The 15365-nt window shown below is 48.9% G+C and overlaps 1 protein-coding gene across 2 annotated transcripts; it reads right to left on the minus strand.

Annotated features, from left to right (window-relative positions):
• Positions 1–61: 61 nt before the first annotated feature.
• Positions 62–15352, minus strand: SUMF2 (sulfatase modifying factor 2). 2 transcript variants are annotated; one of them, XM_055136918.1, is made up of 10 exons: positions 15280–15335; positions 13701–13777; positions 12870–13026; positions 10315–10429; positions 9082–9126; positions 8618–8768; positions 6443–6498; positions 2707–2791; positions 2412–2556; positions 65–799 (listed from the first exon to the last, which is right to left on the minus strand). In XM_055136918.1, exons 3-10 carry the CDS (start codon positions 13004–13006, stop codon positions 721–723), a joined length of 813 nt encoding a protein of 270 aa, XP_054992893.1. In that variant the 5' UTR covers positions 13007–13026; positions 13701–13777; positions 15280–15335; the 3' UTR covers positions 65–720. The 2 variants fall into 2 exon arrangements, with proteins under 2 accessions (XP_004616029.2, XP_054992893.1); XM_004615972.2 differs by lacking the exon at positions 13701–13777 and having other exon boundaries at positions 62–799; positions 15280–15352.
• Between the last annotated feature and the right edge of the window lie 13 nt (positions 15353–15365).

Consider the following 15365-nt stretch of genomic DNA (forward strand, 5'->3'; position numbering starts at 1 on the left):
ATGCACAGGGTTTACTCCTGGCTCATGCACTCAGGAATTACTGCTGGTGTTGCTCAGTAATGACCATATGGGATGCTGGGACTCGAACCCGGGTCAGCTGCGTGCAAGGCAAACACACTACCCGCTGTGCTATCGCTCCAGTCCCAGTTCTGGAACTTTTAAAGACTGACATTGCATTCTTATCCTTTGATTGTTGTGGGGGTCGTGAGAGCTATACCCAGTGGTAGCTGGTGTGTTTGCGTGCGCGTGTGTGGCACGCAGAGCTGGGGACTGAACCCAGGACCTTGCACATGCAAGAAGGTGCTGTAGCACTTCAGCCACACCCCTGGCCCTGACACTTCTTTAAAACACCGGTGGCACTAGATGTGACAGAGATTTTAGAAACTAAATTTCTTCAGAAGTATACGAAGCACCACAAATAAGGCAAGTACAAGCAAAGACTGTCCTTTTGCAGCAATCTGCTGGGAAAACGAAGAGAAATCCTGCCTTGAGAAAAGACCTTTACAGTTAATATTTGACAACTCAGAGGAACACTCAGCTCCCGGCCGCAATCCGTGAGTCACGCATCTTGTCCAAGGTCAGAGTCCTTTGCCTCCTGCCGAGAGGGGCCACCGCAGAGGGATGGTCAAAGGGGAAGGTCATTTCTGAGACTGACGCATTTGGAGATTGGCTGTGTCTGGAATAAGGCCAGGAAAGGTCACGAGGCCCCTGCGCGGCTGCTCACAGCTCCTGTCGGCTTGCATCAGAAGCACAGCGGAAGCCCAGGTTGTCTGAGGCGGAATCTGGAGTGTTGCCCATCCTGTCACCAGAGACAGAAAGAGACAAGGGACTTTTTGAGAAAACGGTGCTGGAGCCTTACCCAATTTCCTGCTCAGGCCTCTGTGGTCGGAGATCCGAAGCCGAGAGGGGGCATGATCTAGAACGCCACCTGGTGCAGACATGTGCCAAGCATGTGTGTGCTACTCCCGAGGAGAGGGGATGAGAATGGATCATGGGGGGCAGGGGAGAGAGTTCGGAGGAGAAGAAGGTTCTTGCTGCACCAACCCTGGTTCAGTCCCTTGCACCACATGTGATCCCCTGAGCATAGAGCCGGGAGTAAGCCCAGAGCACTGCCACGGGGTAGGGCTCAAAAATAAAATAGCAAATAGGAAAAAAAAATTCCTGTGGGAACGGGTGGAGCAACTGAGAGTGATCTGGAGAGATTCTACTGGACAGCAGGAAAAAGAGTAGCTAATCCCTTAGAGTGACTCTCTGGGAAAAGCCCAATCTATAAGAAATGAGAACACTGGGGCACCAAACAACACCGCAGCTTTCCCAAGGCACTTCCCTACAGCTCTTCTTGGGAGTACCGGGAGGTGGGGTTTGCCCACCCAGACAGAGAGGAAGATTCCCGAGCCCTGTGTGAGGCCCGTCGCTGGCCCCAGCACCACCGAAGGGGCAGTGGAGCTGGTATTTTTTTTTTTTTTTTTGTGCTTTTTGGGTCACACCTGGCGATGCACAGGGGTCACTCCTGGCTCTGCACTCAGGAATCACCCCTGGCAGTGCTCAGGGGACCATATGGAATGCTGGGAATTGAACCCGGGTCGATCGTGTGCAAGGCAAATGCCCTACCCGCTGTGCTATCACTCCAGCCCCAGAGCTGGTTTCTAAGTCAGACTTTTTCATTACTGTGTTGTGAAAAAGAAAAAAAAAAAAAAAAGAGGAAAACTAGGGGCTCCGTGTGTCAAAGGAAAGGCCTCTCCTGTCATTAGGGAGCTCTACCATGTGGCGTCACCATCTGCGGGGAATGAGCAGAAAACTAGATTCCCCCAGAAGTAAATGGAATACTCCAAGTAAGACAAATGCAAGCACAGACTGTCCTTTCACAGCTGGAAAAATAAAGACAAATCCTGCCTTAAGAAAATGATCTTTCCAGTTAATATTTGACATCTCAGAGGAACACTCAACTCCCAGACGCATCGCGGAAGGGCCTTCCTGAGCCTATTTATCCTTGACTGGGAACAAGACAGTGATGGAAAATGATTTTTCACGTGTCTACTTAGTTTCAACAGTCAGTGTCTCCATGACGCCTGCCCGTAACTGGCTAGAGTAGACATTACACCTTCTTCCTTCCACATACCCAGTTGTGAGAACAAGAGGAGAAACCCAAATAGTTAAGATACTGAACACCGAAACATAATTAAGATACTGAATACAAAGTCTCCTTTGGAGTTAAGAGCCACCAGCTGCCCAGGGCTCTTTTGCTCTTCCAAGCAAGTGCTACTTGCTTTAGTTTCTGGACCCACAGCCTGTGATGGATCTGGCAGTGCCAGAGGTGACCCCCAAGACAAAACCAAACCACCGAAAGAGCGGAAGATGCAGAAAGTAGTCCGGGAGGCCAGGACTCAGCCCCCAGCTCGGCAAACCCTTACCTGGTGGTGACTCGGGCCCGGTGATTGGCAGAGCCATCTGCGGTGTCAATCCAGGATGCGCCCCGGAGGACACGCATGTCCTGGGCAGCAGGCACATAGGAGGAAGCTGTCCACTCCCAGACGTTGCCCACGAGGTCATAGAGCCCTGAGCACAGCAGGCGAGTCAGCTCGGAGGAGCACCGCACCCACCTCTTAGCGCCATCCAAAGCCCCCGGGTACGACGCTCCCCGAGGGGGCTTCTCTCTGCCCGCCAATCAGGTCCCGAACACTGACAGCGGCCCGTGAGCGACCTTACCGTAGGCATTCTGAGGGGGGAAAGCGTTCACGGGGGAGACGCCGTGGAATCCATCCTCAGCCGTGTCGCCTCGGGGGAACTTGCCCTGAGGGGAAGAAGCTTAGATGGAAAGGCCAGTCCTGTCTCGAGGGGCTCCGTTCCGTCCCGACGGAGACCAAGGTCACCGTGCTACCTCGTGTGGGAGGTGGGAGGGGACTGGGGGAGCTTCTCAGCCTGTTGCCTGGTGTCCCCTGCTATGGCCCCCTGACCGGACCACCCCCAGGGTCCCTTAGGAAGAACCTCACCCACCCTCCCTCCTGTGGGCCTGTTCCCTCGACCACCAACGGGTTTCACTTTCCTTCATCTCTGACTACTTCCCACATCTTCTGCTCCTTTTGCTGTTTCGGTTTGGGTTTTGGGTCACAGCTGGCAGTGTTCGGGGCTTGGCCCTGGTTCTATGTTCAGGAATCATTTCTGGCAGTGCTGGGGGCCCGTCCAGTGCTGCTTTGCGACAGGCGTGCACTGACCACACCCAGCGGTGCCTTGGCCCTCCCTGCTGTACCGGCTATCTCTCGGGCCCCAACAGTCTTTCTTCTTCATTTTTTTAATTCTTTTTTATTGAATCACAGCAAAATAGCTCATTACAGAGCTGTTCATGACTGGGTTTCAGTTGTGTAGTACTCCAACACCCCAGGGTACATTTCCCAGCACCAGTTTCCTACCCTGCCCCCGTCCCCCAAGCCCCAGCCTGCCTTCTTTTCTTTTTATTTCAAAATTTTTTTTTTTTTTTGGCTTTTTGGGTCACACCCGGCGATGCACAGGGGTTACTCCTGGTCCTGCACTCAAGAATTACTCCTGGCGGTGCTCAGGGGACCATATGGGATGCTGGGAATCGAACCCGGGTCAGCCGCGTGCAAGGCAAATGCCCTACCCGCTGTGCTATCACTCCAGCCCCTATTTCAAAATTTCTTGAAAAAATCATCTATATTTGCTAATGTAATTCGTTCAACTGTTTATTCTTCTCCTAAAGTTGGGGCTCACACCCACACCCAATGACATGTAAGCTTATCCGTCGGCCCAGCTTTACAGACTCCCACTTAAATTTCAGAAGAAATTAATTAGCTGCAAAAATTCAGAAGTACACTGCTCTCCTGGCTGAAAACTCGGGGGTCTTTTGGAAGTGGGTCTGGGCAGTCTCCTCCCTCCACCTCTTGTACATCTGGAAGCCACAGCCACACCCCACAACTGCCGCCATGTAAACTCATGGCCCAGTTAACTATTCCTGCAGCAAACAACTTACATCCCAGTAGGAGCCCACCAAATTAGACGGGAAAGTAACATAGAAACCTAAGCTCAATCAACAGACACATTAACACAGAAGGCTCAAGGCTCAACTAGCAACAACAGACCCGCAGACAAGGACTTAATGACCCCCTTGTGAGTAATAACAATTTCACAAAGATTTTTTTTACTTAAGTTGTTTTTTTTTTTCTTTTTTGGGTCACACCCAGCGATGCACAGGGGTTACTCCTGGCTCTGCACTCAGGAATCACTCCTGGCGGTGCTCAGGGGACCATATGGGATGCTGGGAATCGAACCCGGGTCGACAGCGTGCAAGGCAAACGCCCTACCCGCTGTGCTATTGCTCCAGCCCCCTTACTGAAGTATTTTTGATAATCCTTTTAGCCATCCACTTGTAACAAGCAACAGAAAATGAATTAGTTTGTGCCTGCTAAGGGGGCAAGTCTGGGAAGTGGTTGAGAAAACGGGGACAATGGTGGAGAGAAGGTCACAATGATGGTGAGACTGGTGCTGCAATACTGAATGCCTGTAACAAATGTATCACGAACAACTTTGTAAACCATGGTGTTCAGATGAAGTGAGGAATGAAACCCACTGGGGCTCAGAGGCCTGGATCCCTGAGCACAGGCAGCTATGATCCCCAAATAAACACAAAACCAAATCAGTCAGGAGTTGGAATGTAGCAGTAGCAGTAGCAGTAGCAGACACCTTGCCTTACATGAGCACAGCCCTGAATTAAATCCCCAGCACCCTGGGAAGAAAATCAGGAAACTAGCAAAGGACACAGAAACAGTTAACAGTTATAATGATCAAACAAAAGTAAGTCAGATATCCCCACTTCTAGCCCCTTTCAGGGCTTCCCCTAAAATGCTGGTGGTGGTCGTCCCTTATGCTAAAGTCTTCTCAATATCCTTCCTGCCTCAGCTATTGTTTCTAACTATTCAATCACTTGCTCTGATGCAGACCTCTGTCTTAATCGCCCACCTCTAACTGAGCTTAGAATGACCCACAGGCACTTAAAACTAAGTTGATTCAAAAGTGATCAAATTCAATTCCTCTGACACATAAAATGCATAGTATCTGTTTTGTACCACCATCAAACCGATTGTCCAAGCTTGAATTCATACTTAAATTATCATCAATTGGGGGCTAGAGCAATAACACAGCGGGTAGGGTGTTTGCCTTGCACGTGGCAGACCTGGGTTCAATCCCCAGCATCCTATATTGTTCCCCGAGCACCACCATGAGTAATTCCTGAGTGCAGAGCCAGGAGTAGCCTCTGTGTATGGCCGGGTGTGAACCGCCCAAAAAATAAAAAAAAAATTTTTTTCATCAATCTACCATTTGGTTTCCTCTTGAGTTCACTCTCACTTAGTTCAGGCACTTCATTCCCCTACACATTGTCCCAGACTCAAATTCAGAGTTCCGCCCCCACCCCTAATGGGCATGTCCTTAAACCAAAAGGCTGCTATTACTCCACTGTTCGAGACAGCTCTGCCAAGGTCGGAGGGACAGTACAGAGTTTGTCTTCCATGAGGTTGACCCCAGGCATTGTATATGGTTCCTTGAGCATTGGCAGGGTTACTCTAAACAGAGCCAAGAATGTGCCCCTCACCTCCCTTCCCCAGATCCCACTGCTTAGTGGGTAAAACATAAACCCTTATCCCGGCACAACAGGGCCTTCATGATCTGCCTTCAACCTACGGTCATTCCCACACTTTGAACCTCTGTTGTATCTGAAAGCAGGACGCTTCCTCCACACAAGGACTGTATTTGTGTCACTTCTTCTGCCTGAAATGCCTTTTCCTCCACTTTCCTTTTTTCTTTTTAATAGAAAATATTTATTCAATACTGAAAGTAGACTCCATCCCTCTCGGAGAGCCTGGCAAGCTACTGGGAGTATCCTGCCCGCATGGGCAGAGCCTGGCAAGATACCCTTGGCGTATTCAGTATGCCAAAAACAGTAACAACAAATCTCACAATGGAGACGTTACTGGTGCCTGCATGAGCAAATCGATGAACAACGGGATGACAGTGCTACTGAAAGTAGGAGAATACTCTAGAAGTCAGAGTGTGGGCACACTCCAGAGAAAGTAGCCTTCCTCCACTTTTCACCTGCCTAAGTTTTACTCAATCAGTTAAATGTTACTCCTTTCCCTGTCCCCGTTCGTTCTCCTTCATTTCCCTTAGCTGTGGCGGCCCCACCTGACATTCCCTGCAGGACCATGTGGTGCCGTGAATTGGATGCAGGGCCCGGAATATGCAAGACTGCACCAATGCCCCCAAATGTCACCTTCTCTGCAGTACTCAGTGACTTCTCTTGAGCACGCTCTGCGAATGCTCAGGGGAGCAGGTCACACTGTGCTGGTCTCGCGGTCTGTCATTCCACACAACCCCCTGAGGTGCAGCCAGGTCCTGCTTGTGAAAAGACAGGATTGAGAAATGGATGTCTTACCTGCCACAGGTTGGTGCGGTTTGGCTGGAAATGGTTTCCCCATGGGTAGACCTGACCTGCCAGGAGGGAAAGGAAAGAGCAGAGGAAGGAGAGGTGAACAGCCGGGAGAGACCATGCGACTGAGGGGGCCAAAAGGTAGTTGAAAGGTCAGGAAAGATTACTGACTCCCCAGACCTTCCCCTCAGTGAGCGCACGAGGCGTCCTGGTCTCCCCTAAGCCATAAACAGTTCTAGTGTGGTTCCGAACAACGCCAGTATGCCAACTGTCTGCTACTAGCTTTTACTGAGGAGAGTACCGAGATTGAGAGAAACGAGAATGCAGCAAAGCAGCTGCAATCCTTGGCACCACCTGTAAGTGTCAGGAGTGATCCCTGAGCACTGAGCCAGGAGGATGCCCTGAACAGAGCCAGCTGTGGTTCAAACACCCAAAATGGACCTAGACCGGATAAAAAAACCAGCTTCACTTATCACGTGGATAGCTTCGAATATTGGCACAATCAATATTCAGAGGGCAGAGACGTTTACCTCTATCACTTTAACTGTTTCTAAGTTATGACTTCGAGACTCTGCTGCTGAGCTACATCCTTGACCCCAAACAGTGATTTTTTTTTTTTTTTTTTGCTTTTTGGGTCACACCCGGTGATGCACAGGGGTCACTCCTGGCTCTGCACTCAGGAATTACCCCTGGCGGTGTCCAGGGGACCATATGAGATGCTGGGAATCGATCCCAAGTCGGCCGCGTGCAAGGCAAATGCCCTACCCGCTGTGCCATCGCTCCAGCCCCAACAGTGACTCTTTTTGATTTGTTTTGGGGCCACACCCAGTGATGCTTGGGAGTTACTTCTGGCTCTGCGCACAGGAATTACCCCTGGCAGTGTTTGGGGACCATATGGGAAACTGGGAATCAAACACCGGTCAGTCACAAACAAGGCAAACACCCTACCTGCAGCACTATCTCTCCAGCCCAATAAGTGATTGTTCATCTTAATCGCTACACTCCTATTAGAAAAGGAATGTAGTTTGGTAATCACATTTTTAAAATGCTATGCTGCTTGAATTAGGTTGACTGAAATGTAACATGTCTTTGGAAACACCAGCAATGAGGAATTTGCCTGGTTTGGTTTTTGGAACACACCAGGCAGTGCTCAGGGCTTATTCCTGGTTCTGCACTCAGGGAACACTCCTGGCAAGACTTGGGGAACCATAAAGGGTGCCAGGGATTAAAGACGGGTCGGCTGCATGCAAGGCAAACTTCCTACCCACTGTACTATTTCTCTAGTCCCCCGTGTCTTTTTTTTTATTCAATATGTTCAATTTTTTAAAATTTTATTAATTAATTAATTTATTTGCTTTTTGGGTCAAACCTGGCGATGCTCAGGGGTTACTCCTGGCTGTGCACTCAGGAATCACCCCTGGCTGTGCTCAGGGGACCATATGTGATGCTGGAAATCGAACTCGGGTTGGCGCGTGCAAGGCAAACGCCCTACCTGCTATGCTACTGCTCCAGCCCCCCCCCTTTTTTTAATTATTACTTTTATTAAAAACAAATGCTTTTGGGGGTGGGGCACACCTGTGTTCTGGGGTTCCTCCTGGCTCTGCACTCAGTAATCACTCCTGGCGGGGCTTGGAGGACTATATGGGATGCTGGGGGATTGAACCTGGCTGCGCTGGCCACGTACAGGTAAGCGCCCTACCTCCTGTACTATCTCTCTGGCCCCCTGAATATGTTCAATTTCAAGTTTGTCTGGGGCAAGGCCTGGGGCTGCCAGAGCCATACCTGCTGATGCTGGGTGCCACATAGTACCAGGATCTGAACTCAGGACCATGTACAGGCCAGGCGTGCGCCTACATTTCTAAGTAGTCTGATATTTTACAGAGCACTGATCTGAGATGGATTAGAAATGAGACAAATGGTCCTCCACCATGAAGGTTACGGCACTGCTCTAGAGCACTATTTCTCTTCTCCCTTCCAACTCTGTGTCCTTCCTGTGTCCCCCACCCCCTGTCCTACCTGTTGGCCCCCCTAGCCTTGTGCTGTGGCTCCCAATGGAGCCCACTTTCACCTGTGACCCCCTTGGTTGAGAAACGCTGCTCTAGAGAGCAGAGACCCCTCCCCCACTCCTGAAAGCATCCCGAGAAGGAGAGAGGAGAAATGGGCGTGGTGGCCGCTGGGTACCTTTCCGCCCTCCTCGGGCTGCGAACTCCCACTCCTCCTCGGTGGGCAGCCGCCTCCCCCGCCAAGCGCAATAGGCCTGCGCATCGTTCCAGCTCACGTGGACCACCGGGAACTCCAGTCTCTCTCGGATGCCAGAGCCGGGACCTGCAGGCTGACAGCCAAAGGGAATGTGAGACAAGTTTCGGGAGCTTGTGCGAGGTGAAGGCTGAGTCCAGCTTTTACCACTAGATGGAGCCAGGGAGTTGGAAGAGAAAGTCTGGTAAGGTGAGGTCCAGAGCGGGCATAAAGGGAGAAACGGGATGGGCGCCGGGACAAGGAATTAGGGAGAGGAAACAATATTGCTTGGCTGTTCCCTGGAATTTCACCCCCATCCTCTTAAACTGAGCACTTCTGAAGAACTTCAGAGTAATCAAAACTGCGGAGTGAGGAAAACTAGGAAAAAAGGAGGTGCGAGCAACCCTTACCTGCCTCCAGAAGGCCCTTTCCACTGGAAGCCACCAGAGGACCGACTGCAAAATAGAAGGAGTGGGGCTGGAGCGATAGCACAGCGGGTGGCGTTTGCCTTGCACGCGGCTGACCCGGGTTCTATCCCCAGCATCCCATATGGTCCCCTGAGCACTGCCAGGAGTAATTCCTGAGTGCAGAGCCAGGAGTAACTCCTGTGCATTGCCAGGTATGACCCAAAAAAGATTTTTTTTTTTAAAAAGGAAGGACCATGATTGTGACATGTCCTGATCCAGCACAGTACAGACTTAAGGCTGAGACACTTGAGGGTCCAAGGAAGTGGGGTTACCTGTAACCTTACAGTTTTCTTTTTTGGGCCATACTCTGTAATACTTAGGACCTCTCCTGGCTCTGTGCTCAGGTGTTGCTCCCTCTGTGCTCCAGGGACGGTGCACGCAGTGCTGGGTCATGAGACCCGGGGCTCCCCATGCACACGGCATGGACTCGCCACTGAGCTCTCTTCCCAGCTCTCGTCTTGGGGGGCTGGGACGATAAGGAACTTATCTTGCATGTGGCCCCAAGCACAAACCTGGTGTGGTCCCTACATCTCTCCCCCAAACTACCCTGACCAGAGGGAGGTTTATTAAGACGTTCTCTTCCTGGTTCTGGCTAGATGCTATGTGGGGACTGTTAGAGTATCTCTGCGGAAAGCAGCCCAGAGGTAACTTCCTGGCTGTACACATTCAATCTGACTCTTCCAGCTTGGGTTTCTCTTCTTTCCTCCCTTCCTCAACACTGTTTTTTTGTTTGCTTTGGGTGGCAACACTCAGGGTTCTCAGAGTCTACTTCTGGCTCTGTGCTCAGAGACAGGCCCGGCAGGATCAAAGAACGTATGTGGTACCCAAGATCAAACCTGGGCTGGCTGCGTGCAAGCAAAAAGTGCCCGACACACTAGACTATCTCTCTGCCCCCTCCCTGCCTCCATCCTTGAGACCTGTTTCTCACACCCAGCAATACTCATGGGTTACTCTTGGCTCTACTCAGGAATTATTCCTTGTGGTGCTCTAAGGACCATATGGGATTCTGGGGATCACACCAGGTCGGACGCGTGCAAGCCAGCTCCGTACCAGCGCTGCTATCTCTCCAGCCCCTAGCTTTGTTTCTGCGTTGTGGTCCAAGGGACCGTGCATCTCACAGGATTGCTGTCCAGGCCCCAATTCCATTCCCTCAGCAGTGAGTCCAGGCTTTCTCACCTTCATGTGCTGGCTCGCTTTGTTTTTAAGCTCTTCAGAGACCAAATCCTCAAAGACAAAGCTCCAGCCGAACACCTCGGCCTCCGTCCGGTACTTTTTCTCCCGAACAAACTCCCTGAAAAGAGAGATTTTCCCTGGTACTGAAAGGGTTCTATACTCCACCCTCCCTCATCTTCTCTGCCCCAGAAAATCTATATCCTTGTCTTGCAAGTCGAATAATACAGAGTTTTCCTGAAAGTCAAGGAAACTTGAAAGTTTGAGCAAATTTTCTTTGACGTGCAAAGTTATGGAAAAGACCCGTGGAACAGGGTCGTGAAACAGGGCTAGGAATAGCCATGGAACAGAACAGAGCCATGGACCGGACCTGGGACAGAATAAAGGGGACAGACCCACAGAACAGAGCTGCGAGCAGAGAATCAGAGAGCAGAAACAGCCTTTCCCAGCCTCCAAGATTCTGGCTGGTCCATAGAGGGTGTAACATGTTTAGAAAATCTCCTTGTCATCATTGAAAAGTCAGAAAAGATTTGTTTAGGGCCATACCAGGCATGCTCAGGGGTTATTCCTAGCTCACAACTTACTCCTGGCAGTGTGAGGGGACCATATGGGATGCTGGGGATCAAACTGAGGTTGGCCACATGTAAGGCAAATGCCCTATCCACTACATTATCATTCTGGCCAGAAAACCCAGGAGATTTTATTTCAAAAATCCCAGTTGTCTGTTTCTTTGAATTTTGCCATGGTCTATGTGTACAGTTGGTTCCCCTGGTCACCAGCAATATTACTGCTGTTTCTGGCCATTCCAGCCATGTGGGTCATTAGTTGGGGTGGAATTCCCCATATGCGATGCCGGAGATCAAACCCGGGTCAGCCTTGTTCAAGGCAAGCGCTACCCACTGTACTATCTCTCAGGCCCTTAGAGGTGACATAACATACAACACAATTATCATATAACAGGCTATCATCTGCACTATGAAAGTATGCATACTGCACATCAAGCTAGATGGCTAGCTACTTCTGGTTATGAAACAGTCCAAACTTGATCAGAGATGATTAGTCCTCTTCGTAACTTTCTTGTTCAAAAATACTTTTAAGGGGCCACACAGTGATACTGAGGTTAGGTACTTCCATTACATGCAGCTGACTCCGATCTGTTCCGCCAGCACCGTATCATTTGAGCAATGCTGGGAGCAACCCCAGAGCACAGACACAAAGCTAAAAGTAGTCCCCAAGCAGTTTTCTGGGGGGAGGCACACCTGGCAATGTTCAAGGGTTACTCTGGCTTTGCATTCAGGAATCACTCCTGGCAGGGCTGAGGGACCATATGAAATGTCGGGAATTGGATCAAACCAGGGTTGGCCTTGTGCAAATGCCCTACTTGCTGAACTTTCACTCAGGCCCACACTTTATTTGTTTTTAGGCCACACCCAGAGTGCTCAGGGCTTACTCCTGGCTCTGCATTCAGGGATAGTACCCTCCACCCCCACAGCTGTGTTTTTATATATTTATTTATTAATTTATTTATTTTTATTTTTTTGCTTTTTGGGTCACACCAGGCGATGCACAGGGGTTAGTCCTGGCTCTGCACTCACAAATTATCCCTGGCGGTGCTCAGGGGACCAAATGGGATGCTGGGAATCAAACCCAGATTGGCCTCGTGCAAGGCAAATGCCCTACCCGCTGTGCTATCACTCCAGCCCCGTGTTTTGGTTTTTTAAACAAGGTATAAGCAATGTAGATTACACTGTCAAAAACAAGGTTGGTTTAAAAAAAATTTAAAAACCCAATATTCAGTATCAGTGTCTGAGATTCAATATCCTTCCAGAGTCTTCTTTCCTCTTCCCAAGAATTTTTATAATTTGATTTTGGGGCAACACCCATCTGTGCTCAGGCCTTTGTACTCAGGGATCTCTTGTGACAGTGCTCTGGGAACTGTATGTGATGCTGCCAAGGGGGGGAAAAAATAAGCCTCATTTACCACAGCAAAGATATGATGATCACCGCCTTAATTTTTTTTTGTTTTCTTTTTCTTTTTGGGTCACACCCGGCGATGCACAGGGGTCACTCCTGGCTCTGCACTCAGGAATTACCTCTGGCGGTGCTCAGGGGACCATATGGGATGCTGGGAATTGAACCCAGGTTGGCCGCATGCAAGGCAAACACCCTACCTGCTGTGCTATCGCTCCAGCCCCCAAGTCAATTTTTTTTTAAGAGGCAGAACCACTGACTCAAAAGACCTGATAGTATTTGACAATTTTATATTTCAGTCATCTCCCCAAATCAAAAGCTAGTTTCCTTTTAGATACCAGAATTTAAGATTGGAGACTTTCTTGGGGCTGGAGTTTTTGCCTTGCTGACCTGGGTCTGATCCCCAGCACCCCGGCTCTGGGCTCAGGGATTGTTCCTGGTCCCTTGAGTCCAACAGAGCATTCCCTGAGTGCAGAGGCAGCAGTCAGCCTTGTGAATCACTAGGTGTGGACCCCAAACCAAACCAATAAACTTAAAAAAAGATTAGACACTTTCTTCCTCTTGGAAAGTCTCTAGTCTTTCTGATATACCTGAAATCTTTGTTGGTGACAGGAAACATGTCAATGGCAAAGGGTTTTACAACCACGTCCCGAACAGGACCTTCACCATCCCTGGCATCCGGGGAATCTGTTCCCATCTTGAATTTGCCACCTGAGAGCTGCACCATGTTAGCAGTGTGCCCGTTCCCTGTAGAGAAAAAGAAGACTCATCAGAAATACATGAACGTATATATACACACATAGATAAACTATGTGATAATCTTTGGCTCACATATAAAATACTCATAATGATATATTTAAAAAAAAAAGACAAACATTTGTTATTAGGGAACCAGCAATGTTGCTCAGTGCTTGCCTTACAGGTGTGAAGCTCTAAGTTCCATCTATAGCAACACACACACACACATACAAACACGCGCACACAGACACATACTAAATTCTTCTAGAGGTAGTTAAAAGGCTGGAGCCCATGTTCTGCATGCAGGAGCCCCAGGTTTGATCCTTAGCACTGCATGGTCCCCCAAGTTCTACCAAGAGCCACCTCACTCCCCCCAAATCCTACTTACTGCTGGGTGTGGCCCAAATTCACAAACAAATTCTTGTTCAGTCACTTAACTTAGGCAAGTTACTTAATCTGAATTATCTTTTCATCTCTAAAATGAAGATAACATCTCAAAGGGCATGGCTGTATGAGTTAAATATGTAACATGTTGAGCGCATGATAGGTTTTCAATGATTGCTTCTTTCCTTGACCTCTCTATTGTAAACACAAAAATTCCCTTTTCCAGCTAGGTACTACACACTGAAACACATCTAGCATTTTCCTACCCAAACTTCTACTCATGCTTTTTCTGTTTTTACCTCTCCATTTGTTGAACTCATCAGTTTTTAAATGATTTTCACCATAGCATTTGCTCCAGAAAGTGTATCCCTGTCATCTAGAACAAATGCACAATAATTATCAAGTAATACCATTTGATTACCTTTGAAAATCACAGAATTAAAAGGATCTTAATCCATTCACTTTATTTAACAGGAAAGAGTTAAACAGCTAGCAAGCAAAAGGCAGGACTAGACAGCTATATTCCAGGTCAGACGTTTTCCAATAATTCACACTCCTGTGACTTGATGGTACTATAAGTACTTTGCATGTACTAGTTTATAAGCTTCTACATGATGGTGTCTAAATCCCCAAAGGCACAAGTTCCAGGTCTTTTCATGTTCAAGTTCCTATACCAACCTTCTTCTTAGTCTGATATGCTCCTAGATAATCTTATCTACTTGGGGGTAGAAAAAAGGGAAATTTGATCATGAAAATTTTAAGAGGAAAAAAAATTAATAGAACCATGGATGTGACTCACTAGCAGGGCACCAGCCTTCAGCATGTGAAGCCTTTGGGTTCAATTCTGGAGCCGCAAAAACATAAAAAAAGAAATTAAGAAACTGCATACAGGGGCTGGAGTGATAGCACAGCGGGTAGGGCGTTTGCCTTGCACGCGGCCGACCCGGGTTCGAATCCCAGCATCCCATATGGTCCCCTGAGCACCGCCAGGGGTAATTCCTGAGTGCATGAGCCAGGAATAACCCCTGTGCATTGCCTGGTGTGACCCAAAAAGCAAAAAAAAAAAAAAAAAGAAACTGCATACAATTGCAATTTATGACCTTCTTTCTTCTGACCCCAATCCAGCAAATACCGTAATGATACTAACTTTTATTAGGTAAATGAGTATTCTTTTTTAGGTAAGGCACTTATCTTGCATTGAACTCTGACTCTGGTTTTATCAGCCATCAGGGTTAACCCTGCAGCAATTGGAGAGGTCACACATAATCACGTGTGACCCATATCAGAACTTCCCCCAAAAAATTGTAGGAGGGAAAAACACAATGTTACTTGTGTGTTATTCCTATGTGAAACTGCATTTCGTTGTTGTTATTTAAGGTGAACATCTGCAAATCAAAGTGTGCAATGCCTGAATTAACTTAAAAATGGTCCCACTGAAGAGCCAGGTTGGAACGGGAGGTAAGGCCTCGCATGCAGACACTTTCACTAAGCCTGGTTTGATTTCTGCATCACCTGCGGTCGCCTGAGCATCACCACCTGTGTCCCGAAACAGAACAAACGGCGGCACAGGCAGAGAAGGTAGAAGGAATACCAAAGGTGCAAGATTGTTAAATCTTGTTAAAACAGTGTTTTAATTGGGTGCCAGGCACGTGAGGGGCTCATCATATTCTCTTTAATTTTGCTTGAGAGATCCCAAGTTATTAAGTACATCAAGAGTGAGCGACAACGATCTGAGCAGTGAATCCAGCCCGAGCTGACCGGGAAGCGCGCGAAGGGGCCCACGTCTCTCAACCCATCAGGGCGGGAAACGCCCCCTTTATTGATGCCCAGGGTACAAACGGCGAAGGGGTTGGGCGGAGTGCGGGCAGTCACACTGACCTAGTTGGAGCCACGGGCCGGACAGGAGCGCCAGCAGAGACACCAAGGACTGCGGGGACTGCGGGAAGCCCATGCTCGGCACGAGC

Source organism: Sorex araneus, chromosome 4 (genome assembly GCF_027595985.1).
Source record: "Sorex araneus isolate mSorAra2 chromosome 4, mSorAra2.pri, whole genome shotgun sequence".
In the NCBI taxonomy this organism is placed as follows: Eukaryota; Metazoa; Chordata; class Mammalia; order Eulipotyphla; family Soricidae; genus Sorex; species Sorex araneus.

What these genes read in the sequence shown, in the direction of transcription:
- SUMF2 (XM_004615972.2), bottom strand. Translation starts at nt 15,352, where the DNA reads ATGGGCTTCCCGCAGTCCCCGCAGTCCTTGGTGTCTCTGCTGGCGCTC. An exon ending in AAAGGGCCTTCTGGAGGCAG is followed by an intron (nt 8,769 to 9,081) that starts GTAAGGGTTGCT and finishes TTTGGCTGTCAG; the next exon opens with CCTGCAGGTCCCGGCTCTGG. An exon ending in AGCCCGAGGAGGGCGGAAAG is followed by an intron (nt 6,499 to 8,617) that starts GTACCCAGCGGC and finishes CCCTCCTGGCAG; the next exon opens with GTCAGGTCTACCCATGGGGA.